General features: G+C 34.0%; 1 protein-coding gene across 2 annotated transcripts in view; it reads left to right on the top strand.

Moving 5' to 3' along the window:
- SCN9A (sodium channel, voltage gated, type IX alpha subunit) overlaps nt 1-26,104 on the top strand; it is a 191,082-nt gene that overhangs the window by 153,438 nt on the left and 11,540 nt on the right. For both annotated transcript variants that reach the window (XM_011958032.1, XM_011958031.1), the window contains exons 21-24: nt 1,555-1,677; nt 6,023-6,304; nt 7,252-7,305; nt 8,266-8,403. In XM_011958032.1, the coding sequence (XP_011813422.1) occupies nt 1,555-1,677; nt 6,023-6,304; nt 7,252-7,305; nt 8,266-8,403 (597 nt within the window). The remainder of the gene's footprint in view (nt 1-1,554; nt 1,678-6,022; nt 6,305-7,251; nt 7,306-8,265; nt 8,404-26,104) is intronic.

The following is a 26,104-nucleotide window of genomic DNA, read 5'->3' as shown; positions in this document are numbered from 1 at the left end:
CCTCGGCCTCCCAAAGTGCTGGGATTACAGGCTTGAGTCACCGTGCCCGGCTGGGTTTTATAATAAACCCATTTTTGTGATATCTAACTCACTCCCATGATAACCCATTAAGCCCTTACTCCATATTCCATTCATGAAGGCAGAGCCTTTATGATCTCATCAAATTTTAAAGGCTCTGCCTCTTAATACTGTTACATTGGGAATTAAGTTTCAACATGAGTTTCAGAAGGGACAAACATTCAAACCACAGCAAAACATTTTAAAATTTTGTATTTTTTCTGATTAAAGAGGGAGCATACATATTTTCAAGTGTTCTTAAGTGGAAAATAATGGATGTGAATGACTGGGCAACTTTAAGAGTGGCATAAGGAGCAATTTATTCTGCTAAATATATAGCTTAAGGAATTAAAGCAGTATTACATTTAGTGAGACATTTGGAAATACTACACGAAGACGAGTACTTTAAAACACCTCCTGCTTCATAAATCAGTTTACCTGTCTCTGATGGTAACAGCAATGAACTTGTGAACAATGACTTTTTCTACTCCTGAAATAGATAAATATATAAAAAGTTGGCTCTCATGTGTTCCTATTCTTCCCTTGAAAACTTGAATCTCTCAGTCATTAACTTAATTCGTAATGAAGAACTGCATTCCAGACATTTTTCTTAGACATCGTCTCCTGTTACACAGGATGTGAGGCAAATGAATATTTTCCATGGAACTAATTCAGAGAGTAAATGCATTTATAGATCCAGATCTAAGATCATTGAGGAGCTCATTGCTTTGTAACTAAAATGTGTATTGATTCTATTGCTGTTCACGTTCTTTCTTAAGATAATTTACGGTAAGAACTCAAATTTCTTTTGGATACTGGTTATGGTAATTGTGGCTGATCTATCTAACATGATGAAGTTCTTATTATATCTATATTGATTGTTTAGCCAATGAGATCAGCTACTCTCATTCTCTCTTCAGTACAATTGTGATTTTTCTCCCATGAAAAATTATTTGGTAGATCTTTGGTGCCAATCCTGAGAAATTGTAGGGCAGAAGCAATCTCGCTGAGAATTTGACCCAACTCAAAATCATGAGTCTACAAAATGTTTTTTAATAAGATGTATACCAAGGCAACGATTTAGTTGAGTAAATACCACACTTTTAGGGCTTAGCTTCAGAATCACACACTTCATTTTGACCTGAGTTTTATAATTAAAATGTTGACCATTGTTCTAATGAAATCTTTAGATTTAATAAGCAATTACAAAACAATTGATTACAAAAGTGTGAAAAGCATATGCATGATTTCTACTCAAATAGAATAAACAACTTACTTTGCTTACATTATTTCTTCTTATTTTGGTTAACCTTCTTTTAAATCTATTTCCTTACAGAAACATCCACCTTACCCTGTTTTTAGGCATTGACTACACAACTCCATATATAAAATCTTATTGTTCCTGTTGAGTTGCTTTTAGTGAGTTTCAAAATTGACTTTTTCCTTTTATGCTTCATCATTTTATTGACACAGTTAATGAAAATGCTATTTTTATAGGTTTCTTTGGTTACTCTAGTGGCAAACACTCTTGGCTACTCAGATCTTGGCCCCATTAAATCTCTTCGGACACTGAGAGCTTTAAGACCTCTAAGAGCCTTATCTAGATTTGAAGGAATGAGGGTAAGAAAATACTAAACTTTATAATATTCTTATTTTTTTAATGGGGTTTAAAATATAAAAACAATGGGTGTGTAGAAATTATGAGTGGTTTCTATTTACATAAATATGTGGGCTGTTTATGTATGTGAGTGTACGTACATATACATATATGTATGCATATATGTATATATTATGTATATAATAGTATGCATATATGTATATATTATGTATATAATAGTATGCATATGTATACTATATATAGTATGCATTTGCATACTATATACAGTATGCATATATACTATATATGCTATGCATATATGGTATATATAGGCATATGATATATACTAATAGTACATATATACTTGTTACATATACTAATAGTATATATGCATATTATATATGCTAATGGCATATATATGCATACTAATATATAAATGCTAATTATAGCATTAATTAAATAGTATATTACTAAAAATAGTATAATACTAATTAGTATATACTAGTATATATTTATATATACAAAATATGAAATACTATATATAAAATATGCATATATAATATACGTATATATAGTAGTTACTGTACATATTAGTGTATATATGCATACTATATATACATATATACACACACAGTATTTCAGCACATATTGTTTAACAAGGGAATAAGTTAATCACAGTAATCCTGCCTTTATCTAATATTGTCAAGCAATAGAATGATCCAAATGAGTGACTTTTTCCATGTTAAATGGAAATCTTCCCTGTGCTAGGAAGTCCCAGTGAAAGGGGAAACTATTAGTCCTAACATCATCTCTCATACATAAGTAATCAAGGACCTACTTATATCAGGTGTTCAAATAATACTTGTTTAAGGAACTACCTGGATAAGGAGCATTAGAAAAGATAGGGAAGTGAGACCACATCAGCCATCACATTTAATTTCACCTTTAAAATAACATTGCAAAGTAAGTGGAATTATAACTAAATTATATTTGGGAAAACTAAAGGTCACAGAGTTTGCTTAATTTGCACTTAGGCTGCAGAGTGCCTGAAAAGATACTCAATTAGCAGAGACAAACAAGTTATAATGAATAACAACTACCATAACCTAGCTTTAGGGATTGTATTAAACTAGCAACTTTGTAACACACATGAAGGACAACAACTTTATTTTCTGTAATTAGTCCATATCCTCATGTGTTGGTACTCTTCTAAAATTTCTTCCGCAGATTTATACCTGCTTTTTTATGCCTCTGTTCTGAAATGCTTACCCTGCCCTGCCCCGACCCTAACCCGTCTATACAGCAAACACCTATCTGTCCTTTAAGGCTCAATTTAAAGTTACCTTGTCTGTCCACCAGCAGACAAAACTGCATATTCTCTCTCTGTTCAGACACCTAAAATCCTCATTATATTGTATTTTACTTATTTGTTTACTTAACTACCTCCCTACCTTACCATCTCTGAGCAATTTAACATGGAGATTAGTCTAGCTTACTGATATTTTGTGTGTGGTTTACTAACCAACTATCAGCATTATCTACAAACTTATTAAAAAGATGGGTGGATCATGAGGTCAGGAATTTGAGACCAGCCTGGCCAATATGGTGAAACCCCATCTTTACTAAAGATACAAAAAATTACCCGGGTGTGGTGGTGCTCACCTGTAGTCCCAGATACTCCAGAGGCTGAGGCAGAAGAATTGCTTGAACCTGGGAGGCAGAGGATGCAGTGAACTGAGATCATGCAACTGCTGTCCAGCATGGACAACAGAGCGAGACTCTGTATCAAAAAAAAAAAAAAAAAAGCAAATTCTTGGATCTCACCCCAGACCTACTGAGTCAGAAACTCTGGGATGGGGAAGAAATTTGGGTTTTAACCAGCTTCAAGTGAACATTAGAGATCTTTCAGCCTACTAAATCTTCACTGTTACCCCTACAAACCTAATTATGACTGAGATCTCTGCTATTTTAAGTATCCAGTGTATAATGGCTTCCAAGTATGTAAGAAAGAACATGATTATATAAAAAAAGTTCATAAGCACAATTCAAAAATATTCTATCTACAAGTTGAAAATTACAAGTTTCATTTTGTGCAGAAAGGTAGTATTAGAATTCATTGACATTAACTTAATTTTTTGAGCATTAATAGAATGCTACAATCTATCCAGAACTTTCCCCTACAAAATCACTTCCTTCAGTGACTAAGTAAACCTATTATTTTACTCTGTTTGCATTTTGTTCTTTATCTGTATTACAGGTGAATTGGATGCAGGAGAATAGTTTAGTATATTTTGAGGGGCAAATGTCTGTTTAGTTACATTTGTTAACCATGCAAAAAGAGATATTTCTTCATGCTGCAGGGCTATTTTGAAGGATAAATGAAATAATGAAATAATGCAGTTGAGGCATATTGTAGTTAGCTTGTTTGAGTCCTTAGGCTCTTTAGCTTTCTCAACTGGCTTCTCATCAGACCAGTATGTGCCTGTCTTTCTCAGAGACCCATGATTCCATCATTACTCACGTTTTTTAGAAAAACATTTTAAATACCAACTATGTGTCAGGTGTTGTGGTATAAAAAACACAGAGTACAGTGGTACATAGACCCCAGTCCCCAAACAGTGAGTAGGGTCAATGGTTACAAGAGAGACAGACAAGGGCACATAATGATACAGGAATATACAGGAGGGAGTGGCTATCTGGGGAAGTCTGGGAAGACATCACAAGGAGGTGACATTTCAGACATTTCATGACTGAAGAGTAAGCCCCAAATCATAGGCAGATAGGCATTCAAGGCAGAGATACCACATGGTAAGGCAGCACGGAATAGAGTGTGCAAGGTGTGCGTGGTCAGTGACTAGACAGATCAGTGTGCCTAGGTGATAAACGTAGCAGGGAGGGCAGCAGGAAATGAGCATGAAAAAGTAGACTCTACTAGGAGGTGGCCACTTTGAACTTCATTCTCTATTCCTGTTCCTCCTAATCTTTTTTGAGGTCACGTAGACTATGAGAATCTCATGAAAGTAAGAATTTTCTTTCCAGAAAGAGAGCACAACCATAATGTTTGTTGTATAATTTCATGCCCCCAGGGAACCTCTACAGGTCCATGAACTCCAAATAATCATTGCTCTGGACCAAAGGTCAACAAACCCCAGCCTGTTTTTTTCTTGGAACACATCCTTACCAGTTTGTTTATATGTGACCTATGACTACCATCGCAGAGTTGAATAGTTGCAACGGAGATATAACCCACAAAGCCTAAAAATATTTATAAAAATATTTGCAAACGTTCTCCCTAGATGATCTGATTAGTAGTCAGAGATCCTTAGTATTTCTCTATTTTAAAGCATCCTGAAAACCTGCTTAATACATTGCAGAAAAGAAGGATCCCAGTGCTACTTCCCTAACAGGTTAATTTTTAACACATTTTTACTTGAATGGGAACTCGAGCTGAAGTGTAGAAGACAGGTAGATTTTAAAGGATTAAGTAAATGAGAAAATCTGGAGAGTGTTAAATACTACAGTAATTGCCCTGGAGGAAAACCGGAGTGGCAAGACACACTGGTGATCAATAGCAGTACAAATGCTGAAAAGCAGAAATAAAGAAAGGATTAAAGAAAAACTGTTCCTAATTTTTGCCTTAACTGAGGTCAGCACTATCTATATTCAGGCACAGGCTTACATATAAAGTATTTAGAGTAATAATAATAAATTCAAAAAGATTGCTCTTATTTTGTAGAACCAGCCAAATTTAAAGGATTCAAACCATTTAAAGACTCTCAATCCTTTTGTAGAGAAGAATGTCTCAAAAAAAGAGAATAAGAAAATAAAATAACAAAATTGAATTAAAATGATGTCCAGTCATAATTCCACCTGATATACACCAATAGTTTCTCTATGGGGGAATCTTTAATGCTGGTAATAATAGGATCATGAACATTTAAATGTATATAAATATACATTTTTCATTTATGTTTATAAATTTCTTTTTTTCCAGAGTATACAGATTTTACAAGTTTACCTTATCAATAACAGGTTTTGGTTTGTTATTTTTATTTATTTTATATTTATTTAAGCTATTACACTATTTTAGTTATTTTGTCTTACAGTTTGCTAATAATTTTATTGTGTGATAGTCATGTAATTTGTAAGCCTGGTGATCACAGAGTTCATGTCTCATTTTGTCTTGCTTGGCACACTGCTGAGTGTAGAGTAGGCATTTAATAAACATGTGTCGGTTGGTTGGTTTGGTGTCTTAGATATTTAAGGGTGGCTTTTCTAATCTGTTTATGTCTTCATGGCATTTCTTTCATGTTGCCTATTTAATATCTTACTAATCCTAATCATTCTTTTCTTTCTTTTGAATACTAGGTGGTTGTGAATGCACTTATAGGAGCAATTCCTTCCATCATGAATGTGCTACTTGTGTGTCTTATATTCTGGCTGATATTCAGCATCATGGGAGTAAATTTGTTTGCTGGCAAGTTCTATGAGTGTATTAACACCACAGATGGGTCACGGTTTCCTGCAAGTCAAGTTCCAAATCGTTCTGAATGTTTTGCCCTTATGAATGTTAGTCAAAATGTGCGATGGAAAAACCTGAAAGTGAACTTTGATAATGTCGGACTTGGTTACCTATCTCTGCTTCAAGTTGTAAGTGTCCCCTTTCATGAATGCTTGGTATTTTAATAGATATTGGACAAAGGATATAAGTTATTCTTTAAATAGTCTGTTAATTATAAATTGAAGATAAAATACTGTATGGTTTTTAAAACAGTGCCAGTCTTGGCCAGGCTCAGTGGCTCAGGCCTGTAATCTCTTCACTTTGGGAGGCCAAGGTGGGCAGATCACGAGGTCAGGAGTTCGAGACCAGTCTGACCAACATAGTGAAACCCCATCTCTACTAAAAATACAAAAAATTAGCCGGATGTGGTGGTAGGCTCCTGTAATCCTAGCTACGTGGGAGTGAGGCAGGAGAATCGCATGAACCCGGGAGGTGGAGGTTGCAGTGGGCCAAGATCACGCCACTGCACTCCAGCCTGGGCTACAGAGCGAGACTCCGTCTCAAAAAAAAAGTGCTGGTCTTTCCTAGAACATGTTCCTATATGAATAAGAAGCATGGGTTCTGTTGCATTTGAGTTATTAATTTATAATTGACTCTTTGGTGTCATGTGGACTCCCATCTTGCACCATTCAAATATTTCTTCAGAAATAAACATTTTTGGACTTCCTGCTTCACACTATGAAGGGATGAGAGGAACTTCCCACAGGCGTGGAGAACCCTTAAAACAATGGAGAAAAGATGTTTCCTGTCTTATTCATAAAATGTCCCTTCACCTTTAAAAAATAAAAGGTTACATGCAAAATTCACAGGCAAATGTAACAATTTGGAAATAATTAACTAGAACTAAAATTTAGCATGTTACTTGGGAATATGTCCTTTTTAAAAAAAATCTTTATATTAAATGGACATGTTGAATACAGCAAAACTTACTAGTATTGCTTAATAATTGTGGTAACATTAAACAGACAAAACTATGTTTATGGCTATTTTAGAATATGAGTTTAACATTCAGATTCTATTAATATTATTCTTAAAGGCAACATTTAAGGGATGGACCATTATTATGTATGCAGCAGTGGATTCCGTTAATGTAAGTATTGATTATCTTAGCACTAAACTTTATTTTTACAAGCTTCTGAGTTTATTTCAGTGATTTCCAAACTATAACTTCATGAAGCCCCTGGGACTCACACCGACAATGAAGAACATCCACCTGATAGTAGCCTAGTGGTTGTGAGTACAGTAGTTGGAGATAGAGCCCGATTCAAATTTTAGCTGTACCACATCATCCAAGCTCTACAGCTGACTTTGGGCAAATTACTGTACCTTCTTGAGACTTAGTTTATTTGTCTAATCTATAATTTAATGAATCTATCCTTTGTCTAATAAATGTCTATAATCATCCAATGCCTACTCCATAGCATTGTGAGGACCCAGCAAGAAAATAGAAGCAGAGCACTTAGTGCAGGCTGGCATTACTAAATGCTCAGTAAAAATATTCGCTTATCAAATAAAAATAAAATAATTATAATGTATAACTTTTACTCTTTTTACATTTTAAAACACTTGGATGAGTTTATGTGAAATAAGTTCCATGCTAAGAAACTTTAATGATTACTCCCTAGGTAACAGTTTTACAAAATCCAATAAAGACATATTTGGAATCAAATGAAAATACATGGCAAAATTTATATAAATATGATAATGTCTCATTTATAGTACTTTTAGAAATAACATATACACAGTATGTCACTTAGTTATTGAAGAGTCCCACCAATATGAGCACAAGTATGCATATGATTAAGCCCTTTGTAGTTATTTGAAGATTATGTTGTTTATTACATAAGTATGTAATAAGCTAAAGAAGTATGTAATGAATACACGTTGAATAAATTGTTAAGAGTGATTATGTTAAACCTCAACAATGGTATAGCTCCTTAAATCCTGTTTACCTAGGATAGCACTGTTTGAATTACCTTGTCAAACCACGTGAAAAACAAAATGAGGAATGTTATTGTCCGTATAATGCTAACTTTTGTAAATTTTATAGGTAGACAAGCAGCCCAAATATGAATATAGCCTCTACATGTATATTTATTTTGTCATCTTTATCATCTTTGGGTCATTCTTCACTTTGAACTTGTTCATTGGTGTCATCATAGATAATTTCAACCAACAGAAAAAGAAGATAAGTATTTCAAATATATTTCATTGCAATGAAAGGGATGAACAATTATTTTCCAAAAAAGATAATGTAAAGTTTAATTTGATATCAATTCATGATTAGTTTTATTAGAACTTCATTTATTTTTCAAATAATTGACTAGTATACAATTACAAATATACTTAATCTCATTCATTCTTGCACAGAAAACAATTTTCTAAATAATAGGTTCTGGCTAACCTATGATTTAGGTTAAACCCATAGTTTTTGAGCAATATATCAACTATTCTGTTTTTTCCAATGTTTCCTATAGAGGACTGAATAATTTTTAAAAATCAATACACTATTTATTCAAAACACATTTTATAAGTAGCTATTTATTTTATTCTGTGTGATACATATTGGGTTGGAGCTTGGGGGAGACCAACATAAGATATGGTTTCTGAGCTCAAGGAGTTTATATTGTAGCAGAATAAGTAATACAAGTACTGAAAATTAAGATTTGATGAATACTGTAATTTGGGCAATCTTCTGAAATTTTTAATTAATTAATCTTCACATCAACTGTATTAGTTTCTTTGACCTGTGAGAACAGGATAATACAAACCTGATGACTTAAAACAAGAGAAATGTATTCTCTCACACTTTCGGAGGTTAGAAGTCCAAATTCAAAGTGTCAGCAGGTCCATGTTCTCTTTAAAGCCTCTAAGGAAGTACATTTTATTGCATCTTCCAACTTCTGGTAGCCCAGGTGTTTCTTGGTTTATGGCAACAGAACTCCAATCTCTTCCTTTATAGTGACATGCCATTTTCCCTCTGTGTGTCTTCCTCCTCTACTAGTAACGATGTCAGTCACACTGGATTAAGAGTCAACTCCACTCCAGTATGACTTCATCTTAATTACATCTTCAATGACATTATTTTCAAATAAGGTCACATTCTGAAGTGCTAAGGCTTAGGACTTATATGTACCTTCTTGGGGCACACAATTCAACCCATAACATAAATCACAAAAAGCATTATTACAGAGTCTCTTTCATAAATGAGGAAAGGCACAGAGAGATTAAGTGACTTACCCAAGGTCATATATCGAGTATGTGATGAAGGTTAGATAGAGTCAGTAGTAAATTCGATGTATCTTGTACTCTATTACTTTAGACTCTCTACTATGCTCTATCCCCAAATACTATAATAATGATAAATACAATAAGAAAAAATAGCAAGAACAAAAAATGTACATGACAGTTGGAGTAAAAATAGATGCTGCTATAGAATGGTTTATGAAATATATGACAGTTGAGAAGGCTTTGGAGGATGGGTAAGAAGATATGCAGCAACTGAGAGGCAAAAGAATGGCTAACCCACATGGAGGGAAACAGAAATGAGTGAGCAAATGAATTGTGTTGATGAAAGAGGCAGCAATTCAGGGGGGATAGCAATGCCTTCAGTTTTGAAGAAATTTAAGATTTGGAGAAATAGTAAAAGATGAGGTTTTTGACCTGCTTGAAAGTAGATATAAAAAGCTGTATTAGACCTTTTTTAGTAGCAGCTGGTGTTTCATTCATATATGTTGAGTAGGGAAGAACATGGAAGCAGGAGATTATGTTTATTAAGACTCAATGATATGTCAGATCCTGTGTAAAATACTTCTAATGTAATCGTCGTCAAATTTTACAACAAATCCTAAAGACATAGTATCCTCATTTAACCTCTCAGAAAAATTTTCTTATTTGCACATGGCCTAATAGCTAAAAAGTAGTTTCATTATGGATCTAGCTCCAGAATTGCTTTTTCTAGAGTCTGAGACTGAGCTTTAAAAAAAATTAATCTAGCAGCGATGCCCAAAATGACTAGGGAAAGACCAAAGACTATTTCAGACCCTGCTTGACCTGCTACCTGGCCCATACTTACTCTCCAAATTAGTGGCAATGGAGAATAGGAAATACGTTCCATTAAAACATTTTAGAGGGTAGAATCTACAGTATTGCTTGTGATTTGCAAGAGATAAAGGAATCTAACTGTGGAGTTTCTTGTCAACTAACTGAGATATTCCAGTTGTAGTACCACCTATACAAAAAGAGACCTTTGGAGACTAAATGGTAGAATTACAAGAGAATAATCATTTCGGGTACTGTCTTAGCATCTAAGAAGACAGATGTACATGTATCGAAATGTCATTAGTGTGTGTGATTGACTATTCACATGTAGACAAAAGTTTAGTAAATATTGCATTATTTAACCTGACATTTCCAAATACAGATGTTTATTTTTAAAGAGTTTTAAATCTCATGTTCCATTTTACATTTTATAAAGTATACCTTGATTTTCAATTGATTTTTCTCAACTTAAGCATTATATATACATACATGTAATATATAAGCACACACAAGTAATTCCTCAGTCTTCCTTGCATAGGATAAATTAAATGCATCTAGAAAGAGCAGTATGAGTATGAATAAAACAGCCAAAGCCCAATTGACTTTAATCTTCCTGCTTGTTAATGTTATTCTTACAACAACATTTCTACTGCAGGAAGTAAAATAGAATGGGTTGATACTATCACCACTAAAGTCAGGAAAGAGTTACTGATTTAGAAGCATCGAAAACTCATATCCCCTATCATTCTTCCAGTGTTTCATCTTGAAATCTAAGTATAGCTTTTATTTTCTGACCTTTTCTGAATGATTTAGAATTTCTTTCCACTCTTCCCTGAAAAAAACATGACCAACACTTCAATTAGTTAACACATGCTATTAGAAGTAGGTAATAAATGATGAACTCATTTATTCCATAGAAGAAAAAAAATGAAAGTGGTATCCTTTTCTTTGTCTTTCCTAATTTTAATTATTGTGGTAAGGACACTTAATATGAGATCTACCTGCTTAACACAATTTTTAAGTATACTATATATAGTTAACTATAGGCATGAAGTACTACAGCAAGTCCATAGAACTTATTCATTTTGCATAATTGAAACTTTATTCCTGTTGAATAGCAATTCTCCATTTCACCATCCTTTTATGCCCTGGCAATCACCATTCTTCTCTCTGTTTCCATGAGTTTGACTATTTTAGTTACTTCATAGAAGTGGAATTATGAAATATTTTTTCTGTGACTTCATTTAGCATAAATTTCTCCAGGTTCATTCAAGTTGTTGCATATGGCAGGATTTCCTTCTTTATAAGGCTGAATACTGTGTGTTTGCATGCACACACACGCAGGTATATAAATATCACATTTTCTATCCCATCATTCATCAATGGACATTTAGGTTGTTTTCGTATTTGGATATAATAAGTAGTGCTGAAATGGACACAGAAGTGTGGACTCTGAGATCCTGAGTTCAGATTTTTAAAATATGCTCAGATGTGGCATTGCTAGCTCATATGGTAGTTATATTTTTAATTTTTTCAGGAAGTTTCATACTGTTTTCTATGGCAGCTACATCATTTTACATTCCAACAATATACAAGGGTTCTAATTTCTCCATATCCTGGCCAACACCTATTATCTTTTGATATGGGTGGTTTTTGGTTTTGTTTTTGGTAATAGCCATCCTAGCAGGTGTGAGATGATGTCCCATTACAATTTCTGTTTGTTTGTTTGTTTGTTTATTTTTGAAGGAGTCTTACTCTGTCACGAGGCTGGAGTGGAGTGGTGTGATCTTGGCTCACTGCAACCTCCAACTCCTGCCTGAACCTCCCAAGTAGCTGGGACTACAGACACGTGCCACCATGCCCAGCTAATTTTTGTATTTTTAGTAGAGATGGAGTTTTACCATGTTGGCCAGGATGGTCTTGATATCCTGACCTCATGATCCACCTGCCTTGGCCTCCCAAAGTGCTGGGATAACAGGCATAAGCCACCGCACCCAGTCCTCATTACAGTTGTTATTTGAATTTTCTGATGATTAGTGATATTGAGCATCTTTTCATATACCTGTTGGCCATTTGTATGCCTTCTTAAGTTGTAGGAGTTCCTTATATATTTTGGATATTAACCATTTATTAGATGTATAGTTTGGAAATATTTTCTCCCATTCTGTAGGTTGCTTTTTCACCCTCTTGATTGCTTCCTTTTCTTTTTTACCAAAGCTTTTTAGTTTGATATGGTCTCGCTTGTCTATTTTTGCTTTTGTTGGTTGAATTTTTGAGTCATTTCCAAGAAATCATTGTCAAGATCAGTATCATGAAGCTTTCCTGCTATGTTTTCTTCTAGGAGTTTTACAGTTTTCAGGTCTTAGGTTTAAATGTTTAATTTAATCTATTTTGAGTTGATTTTTGTGTATGGTATAAGAAAATAATTCAATTTTATTTTTTATATGTGAATATCCAGTTTTCCCAACATCATTTGTTGAGTGGCCTCTTTTCTATTGTGTATTCTTGGCACCCCTGTTGAATATGAGTTAACTAGTTATGCATGGGTTTATTTCTGGGATCTCTATCCTGTTTCATTGGCCCATATATTTATTTTATGCCAGGATCATGCTGTTTTAATTGTTGTAGCTTTGTTATATATTTTGAAATGAGGACCTGTGGGGACTGGGTGCAGTGGCTCATGCTTATAATTGCAGCAACTGGGGAGGCTAAGACTGGAGGATCACTTGCGGCCGAGAGTTTGAGACCTGCCTGGGAAAGATAGAAAGACTCCTTCTCTATGAAGATATTTAAAAATTAGCCAGGCATGATGGCACACACTTATACTCCTAGCTGCTTAGGAGTCTAAGGTGGGAGGATCACTCAAGCCCAAGAATATGAGGCTGCAGTGAGCTATGATCATGCCACTGCACTCTGGCCTGGGCAACAGGGTGAGATCTTGTGCCTCAGTAAATAAATAAATAAATAATAAATGAGAAAATGTGATTCATCCATTTTGTTCTTTTTTCTTAAGATTGCTTTGGCTATTCAGAGTCTTTTGTAGCTCCATGTGAATTTTAGGATTTTTTTTAATTTTAGTAAATAATGCTGTTGGGATTTTGATATGGACTGTATTGAATTTACAGATCACTTAGGGTAGTGTGGGCATTTTAACAATATTAAGTCATTTAATTCATGAGTACCAGATCTTTCTATTTATTTGTGTCTTCTTTAATTTCTTTCATGAACATTTTATAGTTTTCAGTGCATACATTTTCAATGCCTTAGTTAAGCATATCCTAAGTATTTTATTTATTTTGATGCTATCATAAATGGGATTTCTTTCTTAATTTTTTTTTCAGATTATTGTTAGTGTATGGAAACACAGGTGATTTTTGTACGTTGATTTTATGTCCTTTAACATTTAGTAAATTTGTTTATTAGTTCTAACAGATTTTCCTGATGTGTGGAGTCTTTAGGGTATTCTCCATATAAGATAATGTCATCTGTAAGCACTTTTTTCTTTCAGGTTGGGATGTCTTTTACTTATTTTTCTTGCCTAATTTCTCTGGCTAGGACTTTCAGTGCTGTATTAAATACAAGTGGCAAGAGTAGGCATATTTGTCTTATTCCTGATCTTACAGGAAAGTTTTTTAGGTTTTCACCATTGAATATGATGTTAGCTATGGGATTTTCATGTAGTCTTTGTTATCATGAGGTAAATTTCCTCTGTTCTCATCCATTTGTGCTAATATAACAGAATATCACAGACTGGGTAATTTATTATGATCACAAACCTTATGGGATCACAGTACTGGAGGATGGAAAATTCATGATTGAGGAGCTGGTGGGGTCTTATTTGTTGTGTCATAACATGCCATAAGGTATCACATGGCACAAAGAGAGAATAAGTGAGAAAAGAGGGCAGTACCTGCCTGTTTATAATGAACCCAATCCTGGGATAACAGCATTAATGCATTTAAAAGGGTAAAATTCTCATAACTTAAACACCTCTTAAAGGTCCCACTTCCCGATTCTGTCACAATGTCAATTAAATTGCAACATGAGTTTTGGAGGGGACAAACGTTCAAGTTATAGCAACTTCTATACCTAGCTTTTGTTTTCTTTTTTAGCTTTTACCATGAAAGGGTGTTGAAATTTGTCAAATGCTTCTTCTGAATCTCTTTTGATGATCATGTGATTTTTATCCTTCTCAGATCATGTGGTGTATCACATTATTTGATCTGCATATGTTGAATCATCCTTGCTTGCTATCGTAAATGGGATTTCTTTCTTAATTTTCTTTTCAGATTATTGTTAGTGTATAGAAACACAGGTGATTTTTGTATGTTGATTTTATATCCTTCAACATTTAGTAAATTTGTTGATTAGGAATAACTCCCACTTGGTCATAGTACATGATCATTTAATGAGCTGTTGCATTCAGTTTGCTAATATTTTGATGAAGTTATTTGCATCTATATTCATCAGGGATCTTGCCCTGTAGTATGCTTTTTTCTTTCTAAAAATTTGTTCATTTATAATTGACAAAAATTGTGTTTATGGGGTACAAAACAATGTTTTGTTCTATATAAACATTGTAGAAAGATTCAATCACGCTAATTAACATAACCATCATGTCACCCACTTATCATTTTTTTGTGGTAAGAAAGTTAAAAAGCTATTCTTTTAGCAATTTTGAAATATACAATACATTTATTTTTTCATTTCCTAATGTGTGACTTTTTTGACTTTTATTTTAAGTTCAGGGGTACATGTACAGGATGTGCAGGCTTATTACATAGGTAAAAGTGTCATGAGGGTTTGTTGTAAAGATTATTTCATCACTGAGGTATTAATCCCAGTATGCATTGGTTATTTTTCCTGATCCTCTCCCTCCTCCCACCCTTCACCCTCCAATAGGCCCCAGTGTGTGTTGTTCCCTTTATGTATCCATGTGTTCTCATCATTTAGCTCCCACTTATAAGTGAGAACATGTGGTATTTGGTTTTCTGTTGCTACCTTAGTTTGCTAATGAAAATGGCCTCCAGCTCCATTCATGTCCCTGCAAAGGATATGATCTCGTTCTTTTTAATGGCTGCATAGTATTACATGGTATATATTTACCACATTGTCTTTATCCAGTCTATCATTGATGGTCATTTGAGTTGATTCCATGTCTTTGCCATTGTGAATAGTGCTCCAGTAAACATATGTGTGCATGTGTCTTTATAATAGAGCAATGTATTTCCTTTTAAATATATACCCAGTAATGGGATTGCTGGGTTGAATGGTATTTCCATCTTTAGGTTTTGAGGAATTGCCACAGAGTCTTCCATTATAGTTGAATTAATTTACACTCCCATCAACAGTGTGTAAGCATTCTTTTTTTCTCCATACCCTCGCCAGCATCTGTGATTTTTGGTCTTTTTAATCATAGCCATTCTGACTGGTGTAAGATGGTATCTCATTGTGGTTTTGATTTGCATTTCTCTAATGATCAGTGATGTTGAACTTTTTTTCATATGCTTGTTGGTTGCATGTGTGTCTTCTTTTCAGAAGTGTCTGTTCATGTCCTTTGCCCACTTTTTAACAACCATGGGGTTGTTTATTTCTTGTAAACTTGTTTAAGTTCCTTATAGATTCTGGATATTAGACGTTTGTCAGATGCATAGTCTGCAAAAATTTTCTCCCATTCTGTAGAGCGTCTGCTTACACTGTTGATAGTTTCTTTTGCTGTGCAGAAGCTCTTTAGTTTAATTAGATCCCATTTGTTAATTTTTGTTTTTGTTGCAGTTGCTTTTGGTGTCTTCATCATGAAATCTTTGTCCATGCCTATGTACTGAATGGTATTGCCTAGGTTGTCTTCCAGGGTTTTTACAGTTTCAGATTTTACATTTAAGTCTTGAATCCATCTTGAGATTTATTCCTCTACTCTAAATGAAAACTGTACATCCTTTGATCAACATTTCTCCTTTCTCCACATCCTCTTCGTCCAGTCCTATGATAACCACCTTTATACCCTGTTTCTGTGATGTTGACTTTTTAAAATTTTACGTGTAAGTGAGATCATATGATATTTATCTTTCTGTACCTGGCTAATTTTGCTTAGCATAACATCCTTTAGTTGCATTCATGTTGGGATGAATGACAAAATTTGTTCTTTCGAAGTTTTGTATAGCAGTCCACTGTGTATACCTATCACATTTTCTTTATTCATTCACCTGTTGATGGGTATAGGTTGTGTCTGTGGGTTAGTGCAAAAGTCATTGCGGTTTTTGCCATTATTTTAATTGCAGCAAAAGTAATGGCAAAAACTGCAATTACACTTGCAACAACCTAATATGTCTTGGTTCTCGTAAATAATGCTGAAATGAACACGGGAGTGCAGGTATACCTTTGACATAATGATTTTAATTCCTCTAAAGGAATTAAATATATACTACTATGTATCTAGAAGTGGAATTGCTGAGTTATATGGTAATTGTATTTGTTTTTGGAACTTCCATGCTATTTTTCTCAAACAGCTGTAGTAATTTATATTTTCACTAACAATGTATAAGGGTTCCTTTTTCTCCACATCATCATCAACACTTGTTATCATTTGTCTTTTTGATAACAGCCATTCTAAGAGGTGTGAGGTAATATTTCATTGGGATTTTAATTTGCATTTTCCTGATGATCAGAGATGTTGAGTATTTTTTAATATATCTATTGGCCATTCATATATCTTCTTTTAAGAAAACTGTCTGTTCAGATTATTTGCCCATTCTTCAATTGGTTTATTGATTTTCTAGGTGTTGAGTTGTTTGGTTTTCTTGCATATGTTAGATATTAGCCCTTTATCAGATGTATGGTTTGCAGATATTTTATTTCAATCCATGAGCTCTCTCTCTCCACTCTGTTAATTGTTTTGTTTGCTGTAAAGAACATTTTTAGTTTGATCTAATCCAACTTGTCTCTCGTTATCTTTTGTTACCTGTGCTTTGAGAGTCCTAGCCAAGAAATCCTTGCCCAGACAAAAGTCATAGAGCTTTTCTTTTATGTTTTCTTCTACTAGCATTATAGTTTCATTTCTTATATTTAATACTTATACTTGTTTGGATTTTTTAAAAATGTGGTATGATAAAAGGGTCCAACTTCATTCTTTCACATAAGGAATATTCAGTTTTCCCAACACCATTTATTGAAGAGATCGCCCTTTCCCTCATTGTTTATTCTTTGCACCTTTGTTGAAAATCAATTGACTATAAATAATTGGGTTTATTTCTGGGCTTTTTCTCCTGTTCCATTAGCCAATATATCTGTGTGTATGCCAATACCAGAGCTTTATATTTTGAAATGAGAGAGTATTGTACCTCCAGCTTTGTTCTTTTTGCTCAGATTGCTTTGGCCATTTGGCATCTTTTTTATTTTATTCAAATTTTAGCATTTTTGACTATTTCTGTGAAAACTGACATTAGAATTTTGATAGAGATTACATTCATTTTAACAATATTAGTTCTTCCAACACATGAACATGAAATATATTACAATTGATATGTGTCTTCCTCAGTTTTTTTTTTTTTTTTTTTTTTTAAATCAAGGTATAGTTTTCAGTGTACAGATCTTTGACCTTCCTGGTTAAATTTACTTCAAAGTATTTTATTTATTTATTTTAATGCTGTTTTAAATAGGATTAATTTCTTAATTTCTTTGTTGGATACCTCATTGTTAATGTATAGAAATGTTACTGATTTTTCTATGTTGATTTTGCAAACTGCATGTTACTGAATTTATGTATCAGTTTTAACAGTTCTCTGTAGAGTGTTCAGGGTTTTCTACATATAAGATCATGTCATTAGCAAACAGAGATAATTTTATTTCTTGTTTTCTTACATGGATGTCTTTTATTTCTTTTTCTTGCCTAATTGCTAAGGATGGGACTTCTAGTACTATGTCAAAAAGAAGTAGTAACAGTCGATATCCTTGTCTTGTTCCTGATCTTAGAAGAAAAGCTCCCAACTTTTCACAGTTTTTGTATAATGTTAGCTGTGGGCTTGTCATATATGGCTTTATGTTGTTAAGGTACATTCCTAACATATCTATTTTTTTAGATTTTCTTATGAACATATGCTAGATTTTATCAAATGCTTTGTCTACATCTAGTAAGATGATCATATGATGTTTGTTCTTATTTTGTTAATGTAGCATATCACATTTATTGATTTATGCATGTTTAACCATTTTTGCATCTCTCAGATAAATCTCAAATAATCATGGTGAATGATTTTTTAAGTGTGCTAGGGAATTCAGTTTGCTAATATTTTATTGAGGATTTTTGGATCTATGTTCATCAAGAATATTGGCCTACAGTTTTCTTTTCTGGTAGCATACTCTTATGGTTTTCATATCAGTGTAATGCTGTCCTCATAAAATGAGTTTGATCTCCTCTTCAATTTTTGGAAGAATTTGAGAAGAATTCATATTACTTCTCTAAATAGAATTCACCAATGACCTTTTCCTTTTTCCTTTTTTTTTTTTTTTTTTGATTGGAGACTTAATTTGTTACTGATCTATTTTCTTTATCCAGTATTGGCTTGTTCAGATGTAATATTTCTTGCTGATTTAGTCTTGGTAGGTTGCATGTTTCTAAAGATTAGTTCATTTCTTATAGGTTATTCAGTTTGATGGTGTATGGTTGTTCACAGTAATAGTTTATGATTCCTTGTATGTATGTGTTATCAGTGTTAGTCTCCCTTCTTTCATTTCAGATATTGTTTGAGTTGTCTTTTTTCCCTTTGTTAGTCTAGTTAAAGGTTTTTCAATTTTCTTTTTTCAAAAAAACAACTTTTTAGTATTTGCTTTGTTTATTTCTATCCTTATCTTTGTTATTTTCTTCCTTCTGCAAAGTTTGGGGATATTTTGTTCTTCTTTTTCTAATCTCTAAGATGTAATATTACGTTGTTTATTTGAGATTGTCCTTCTTTCTTTAATGTAGGCAATTATTACTATAAATTTTTCTCTCAATACTTCTTTTTCTATATTCCATACTATTTGTTATCTTGTGTTTTCATTGTCATTGATCTTAAAATATTTTCTGCTTTTGCATATAATTTCCTCTTTGACCCATTGGCTGTTCAGGAGCATGTTGTTTAATTTCCACATAATTATGAGTTGTTCAAGGTTATTCCTCTTATTGACTTCTAGTTTCATGCCATCATGAACAGTAAAGGTACTCGATATGATTTTAATCTTCTTAAATTTGTTAAAGCTTGTTTTGTGGCCTAACATGTGATCTATCCTGGAGAGTGTTTCATGTGATTTGAGAAGAATTTGTATTTTGTTGCTGTTGGATGAACTCTGCTATAAATATCTATTAGGTCCATTGGATTAAAGTATAGTTCATGCCTTCCTCTAATGAGAGACTGCAGAAATTATGTCAGGAGCAAGCCAGTAAAGAAGTCACTCTCCTGTTCTTGGTGGTAGAGACCTTCTACCTTTTTTAAAAGAAAGATTATAGAATTGGGATTGTCTCTGTAGGAAGCCAGGGAAGAAGGCATGGGGAATGCTATTCCTCTTGTTTAGGCTGAAGAAGGTTTATTCTTCATTTGCTATGTAGATTTCCAAGTACTGGAAGAGGCCAGAACCACAGGGAGCGGCTGGAAAATGTGCAGCCTAATGGTTTCTATGGGGAAGTTGGAAAATGTTCTGATCCCAGGAATTAAGGCTTCTGAGAGGGCTCAGTCAGTTCAATACCCCCCATTGTTCTTTGTACTTCAGAGAAAACTCCAATGGCTTATCTCTGCCATTCCACAAGCATGGTGATCTAAAAGCCAAACTCTGTTGCAGGGACTATAAAAGTTGGGTTCTACAAAATGGAAAACTAAGGCACTTATGAAGGTGATTGTATAATATAGTTCACATCTTCTCTCATTCCACTCTAGAAAAATCATTCCCTAGAAATAAATACGTTTCCTCAAATTAAAAAAAAAAAAAAAAGTTGGGTTCTATATGTGTGCTATAGCTTCTCAATCCTTGGGAAGTAGCTGCAAATTCAAGTTTCTTCCTAAATGTAAGGCACTGTGCTCAGGGTGGGGTTAGTGCATGAGTGTCTTTCCACTTTTTCTACCCATTTTGATATGGATATTTTCTGTCCTCTGGTGTGTATGAGTTTTTCTACTGGATTATGGGTTTCTCTGCAGAGAACTGATCCATATGTATGTAGATGTTTACTTGGTATGTCCATGAGATAAAAAATAGTCATAAGCCTCCTATTCCACAATGTTGTTAAGTCACTTCCTTCAAAAGTTGTAATTTTCTTTTCTTATGGTGTCTTTGTCTGGCTTTGGTATGAGAGTAATTCTGGCCCCATAAAATGACTTTCGAAGTGTTCTGTTCTCTTCAAATTTTTAAGAGTTTGAGAAGAATTAATGTTGATTCTTCTTTAAATGTTTGGTTAGACTTCTCCTGTGAAGCCATCTGGTCCTGTACATTTCTTTTTTGGGAGTTACTATTATTATTATTATTGGTTCAATTTGTCTATTCAGTTATTCTATTTCACATGATTCAGTACTGGTAGTTTGTATGTTTCTGGAATTTACCTATTTCTTCTAAGTTATCCAATTTGTTGGTGTATAATAGTTCATGGTAGTCTCTTTGATCTTTCTTATTCCCATAAAATCAGTTGTAATTTTTCCTCTTTCATCTCTGGTTTTACATATTTGAGTCTTCTATCTTTTTTCTTAGTTATCCTGGCTACAGATTCATGTATTTTATCTTTCATAAAAACCAACTCTTAGTTTTTTTGACTTTTTCTATTGCTTTTCTATTCTCTAGTTCACTTACTTAGCTCTAATGTTTATTATTTCCTTCCTTTTGCTAATTTTCTTTTTCTAGTTCCTAGACATGTGAATCTATATTGTTTATATGAGATCTTTCTTTTTATAATGTAGACATGTATCACTATAAGATTTGCTCTTATTACTGCTTTTGCTGCTTCTCATAAATTTTAGAAATTGTGCTTTCATTTTGTTTGTTTCAAGATACTTTTAAATTTTTCTATTGATTTTTTTTTCTTTGACCCATTGCTTTTTCAAGAGAGTGTTATTTAATTTCCACATATTTGTGAATTTTTCGGTTTTCCTTCTATTACTGTATTCTGGTTTCATTCCATTGTGGTCATAAAAGATATTTGGTATGATTTCAAACTTCTTACAGTTGTCAAAACTAACTTCATGACCTGATATGTGATCTGTCCTGAGAATATTCTGTGTGCACTCGAAAAGATGGTGTATTAAGATGCTGCTGGGTAGCATATCCTGTGTGTTTGTTATCCATTTGGTCTATAGCGTTGTTCAAATCCACAGTTTGTTTATAGATTCCATGTCTGGCTGTTCTGTTCATTATTGCAAGTCAAGTATTGATGTATCCTACTGTTATGGTATGGCTGTATGTTTATCCCTTCAAATCTGTCAATGATTGCTTTATGTATTTACATGCTTTGATGATGGATTCACATATATTTATAATTGTTATATCTTCTTGATGAATTAACTCTTTTATCTTATTTAATGACCTACTTTGTCTCTTATGACAGTTTTTTTTTTTTTTTTTTACCTAAAGTCTATTTTGGCTGATATAATTATAGTCAGTCCTCTGTGTCTATGGGTTTTACATCATAGATTCAGTCAATGCTGATTGAAAACATTGTATTCATGGAATGTGAAATCCAGATACAGAGGGTCAAATTTTTTTATCCACAGGTCCTGCAGGGCTAACTGTGGGACTTAAGCATCCTCAATTTTGGTATCCCTTGGGGTTCTGGAACCATGACCCTGTAGATACTAAAGGACAACTGTATAGCCCCATTACTCTCTTTTGGTTACCGTTTGTACAGAATGTATCTTTTTTGACTGGGCATGGTGGCTCGTACCTGTAATCCCAGCACTTTGGGAGGCCAAAGCAGGTGGATCACAAGGTCAGGAGATCGAGACCATCCTGGCTAACATGGTGAAACCCCGTCTCTACTAAAATTACAAAAAAAAAAAAATTAGCCAGGCATGGTGGTGGGCACCTGTAGTCCCAGCTACTCGGGAGGCTGAGGCAGGAGAATGGTGTGAACCTGGGAGGCAGAGCTTGCAGTGAGCTGAGATCGCACCACTGCACTCCAGCCTGGGTGACAGAGCGAGACTCTGTCTCAAAAGAAAAAAAAAAAAGAAAGAAAGAAAAGGAAAAGAAAAACAGAATGTATCTTTTTTTATCAATTAACTTTCAAACTATGTTTTCTTAAATTTGAAATGAGTATCTGGAAACAGCATATAACAGGATCTTGTTTTCATAAATCTATGCAGGCATTGTAGGTCTTTTCATTGGGAAGTTTAATCCATTTGTCTGAAATAATCATTGGTAGGTAAGGACTTACTGTTGCCTTTTTGTTGAATTTTTCTGTTTTGTAGTTCTTTTTTCTATCTTTTTCTCTCTTGACTGTCTTCTTTTGTGATTGGTTGATATTTTACTGTGATATGCTGTGATTTCTGATTTCTCTTTTCTATTTCTGTATTTTTACATGGATTTTCCTTGTGGTTATCATGAGGCAATCACAAATATAATAGTCTACTTTAAGCTGATAACTTAACTTAAATCATATACCAAAAATCTTTACTTTTAATACCTCCCTCACACTTTTTGTTATAAATGTCACAATTTACATCTTTTTATAATGTGTTTCTACAAACATATTTTTATAATTTTAATTATTCTTAATTATTTTGACATTTAACTTTTATATTAAAATTATAAATGATTTACATAATACTATTAGAGTATTACAGTATTCTCTATTTGTCTATGTATTTACCTTTACTAGTGAGATTTGTACTTTCATATGCTCTTATGTTGCTCCTTACCATGCTTTCGTTTCAACTTGAAGAACTCACTTTCGCATTTCCTATAAGATAAGTCTATTGGTGATGAACTCCCTCAGCATTTGTTTGTATGGGAAAGTCTTTATCCTTCCTTAATTTTAAAGGACAGTTTTTGCAGGTATACTACTCTCAGTCAGCAGTTTTTTTCTTTCAGTATTTTGAATATATCATTTCACTTTATTTGTTCTTTTAAAGTTTCTGCTGAGAAATCTGCTGTTCATCTTATGAGAGATCTTTTGTATGTGACAATTCAGTTTTTTTCTTGCTGCTTTCAAACTTCCCTTTCACTTTTGGCAATTTGATGATATTATGTCTCCAGTGGAGACTTTTTTTTTTCTTTTTTTCTGAGATACAGTTTTGCTGTGTCACCCAGGCTGTAGTGCAGGGGCATGATCTTGGCTCACTGCAACTTCTGCCTCCTGAGTTCAAGCAATTCTCCCTACCTCAGCCTCCTGAGTAGCTGGGATTATAGGTGTCTGCCACCACACCCAGCTAATTTTTGTAATTTTTAGTAGAGATGTGGTTTCGCCATGTTGGCCAAGCTGGTCTTGAACTCCTGACCTTAGGTGATCCGCCTGCGTCAGCCCCTCAAAGTGTGGGGATTACAGGAGTGAGCCACCACACCCAGCTGAGACTTCTTTAGATTTGTCCTATTTGGTATTCTTTGAGTTTCCTGAATTTAGATGTTCATACCTCTCCCCAAATTTGAACATTTTTTAGCCATTTAAAAATATTTTTACACCCCTTTCTGTCTTCTCTTTCTGTGATTTCATAATGTATATATTGTTTCACTTAATGATGTCCCATAAGTCTTCACTCATTTTTCTTTTTTATTTCTTCTTGCTCCACTGACTGGATAATTTTAAATGATCTGTCTTTAAGTTTGTTGATTCTTTCTCCAGTTTGATCAAGTCTGCTATTGGACCCTCTAGGGAATTTTTTAGTTCAGTTATTGTATTCTTAAATTCCAGAGTTTCTACTGATATTTGACTTTGTGTGTGTGTGTGTGTGTAGTTTCTGTCCCTTCATTGATATCCTCATTGTGTTCATGTATCATTTTCCTGATTTTGTTTAGTTGTCTGTCTCTGTTCTCTGGTATTTTGCTAAACTTCATTAAGATAATTATTTTGTATTCTTTTTTAGGCAATTTATAAATCTCTATTTCTTCAGGGTCAGTAACAGTGGATTTCTTTTATCCCTTTTTGTTGTTTCTCTAATTCTTTGTGTTCCTTGTGCTTTGCAATGGTGTCTATGCAATGGAAGAATAGCCACCTGTCAGCCATCTGACACAATGTCACAAATGCCACCAGGACTTATGAACTGACTTTGACAGGGAAAGACCTTTGCCAATCAGCCTGACTAGAGATACTGGGAGCCTCTCAAACAGCTAGTCTACCTTCCTCTTTTCCTATGTTTGTAGCTGTAGCAATTGTTCTAATCATACTGATTCTTTCAGTGCTCTATATGAGGCAAGAGTGAAACTGGACCCTAGTTCAGCACACTGAAAGGGAAGGACATTTGATATGCTCCACTCCTCTCCCTCCCTTGAAAGCAGTATCTTGATGCAAATGAATAAATTAGCCCCTAGAAAGGATGGATAAATTGTTTCAAACCAAGTAACAGGATACTGGCACAGTTAGATTGAAATGCCTGTTTGATTTGAAAGCCCATATGTTTTCCACAATGCAAAGTTGGTACTTACTGCTTTTTAACTTCAATAATTTGATCAAAACTTATGGCTCTATCAACTACCCATGCCTCTTTCTAATAACCAACCCTATTTTACTAGTTTTTCCAACTATTCATCATCCTCATAAGTACTTTTTTCACCTCTAATGATTTCATGGGAAATTAGTTTTTAATAATCATAAAATCTACTGACGATTAGAACAAAAGTCATTAATGAGATCAAGTTATAAAAAGAAAGATTACATGATATAGTTATACAAATATCTATTACATATTTGAGCAACTATGGGGTAAATTTTAACAATAACCCCTTTCATTAACTCTAATCTTATCAGGAAGGTTAATAACAACAACAGTAATAGTAACTAAAATTTAATTAAGACTTACCATGTGCCAGACATTATGCTAAATGTTCTTCATGCATTACCTCAATTTATCTTCTCAGTAAACACAAATGCAGTGACTACTCTTATAATGATGAGGTGGTTTTACTTAAAGAATTAAGAAACTTACCCAAGGACAAAAGAAAAGATTTGAACAAAGATGATCTGACACCAGAAGTGAAGTCTTTACTACTGTGTAATACAGCCTTGATGTAGATTGTAACATAGAAAAAATAATAGCCTGACTTACAGAATACCTTCCACCTAGGTTTTAAAGGGGTGCATTTTGCACAAGGCCTATATAAGCTATAGGAAAACAAAACATCCACACAAGTTTCTCTATTGAGGTAATTCATAATCTCCTATTAGTTTTATCCCACTCTTCATCATATTGACAACCAGGGTATCATTAGGGGAAAACAAAATCTATTACTTTGATTTTCTTCTCTAAGTTAGAGTTTTCTCCTCAGTTTTTCTGCAGCTTCTTCTGTTAAGTTCTTGGCAAGCTGTAATATTCAGTCCCCATTAATGAACAATAAAGGATCTGGGCTTCTCTTGACATTGACATGAAGTCTCTGTCTCTCATGCCTTTCCAGTAGGTGAGATGAATATGAAAATCACATAAAGACTGCATATTAAATAAAGGAAAGCTGAATTAAAACAGTCTAAGGTGGCTGAATATGGTGGCTCATGCCTGTAATCCCAGCACTTTGGGAGGCAAAGGCAGGCAGATCACTTGAGGCAGAAGTTGGAAACCAGACTAGCCAACATGGCGAAACTCTATCTCTACTGAAAATACAAAAATTAGCCTGGTGTGGTGGCATGCACCTGTAATCCCAGCCACTTGGGAGGCTGAGACATGAGAATCACTTGAACCCAGGAGGTGGAGGTT

The sequence above is a fragment of the Colobus angolensis genome, unplaced genomic scaffold (genome assembly GCF_000951035.1).
Source record: "Colobus angolensis palliatus isolate OR3802 unplaced genomic scaffold, Cang.pa_1.0 Scaffold456, whole genome shotgun sequence".
Taxonomy (NCBI): Eukaryota; Metazoa; Chordata; class Mammalia; order Primates; family Cercopithecidae; genus Colobus; species Colobus angolensis.
The sequence above is the reverse complement of the archived record's forward strand: the minus strand, read 5'-3'. Positions and strand labels throughout refer to the sequence as shown.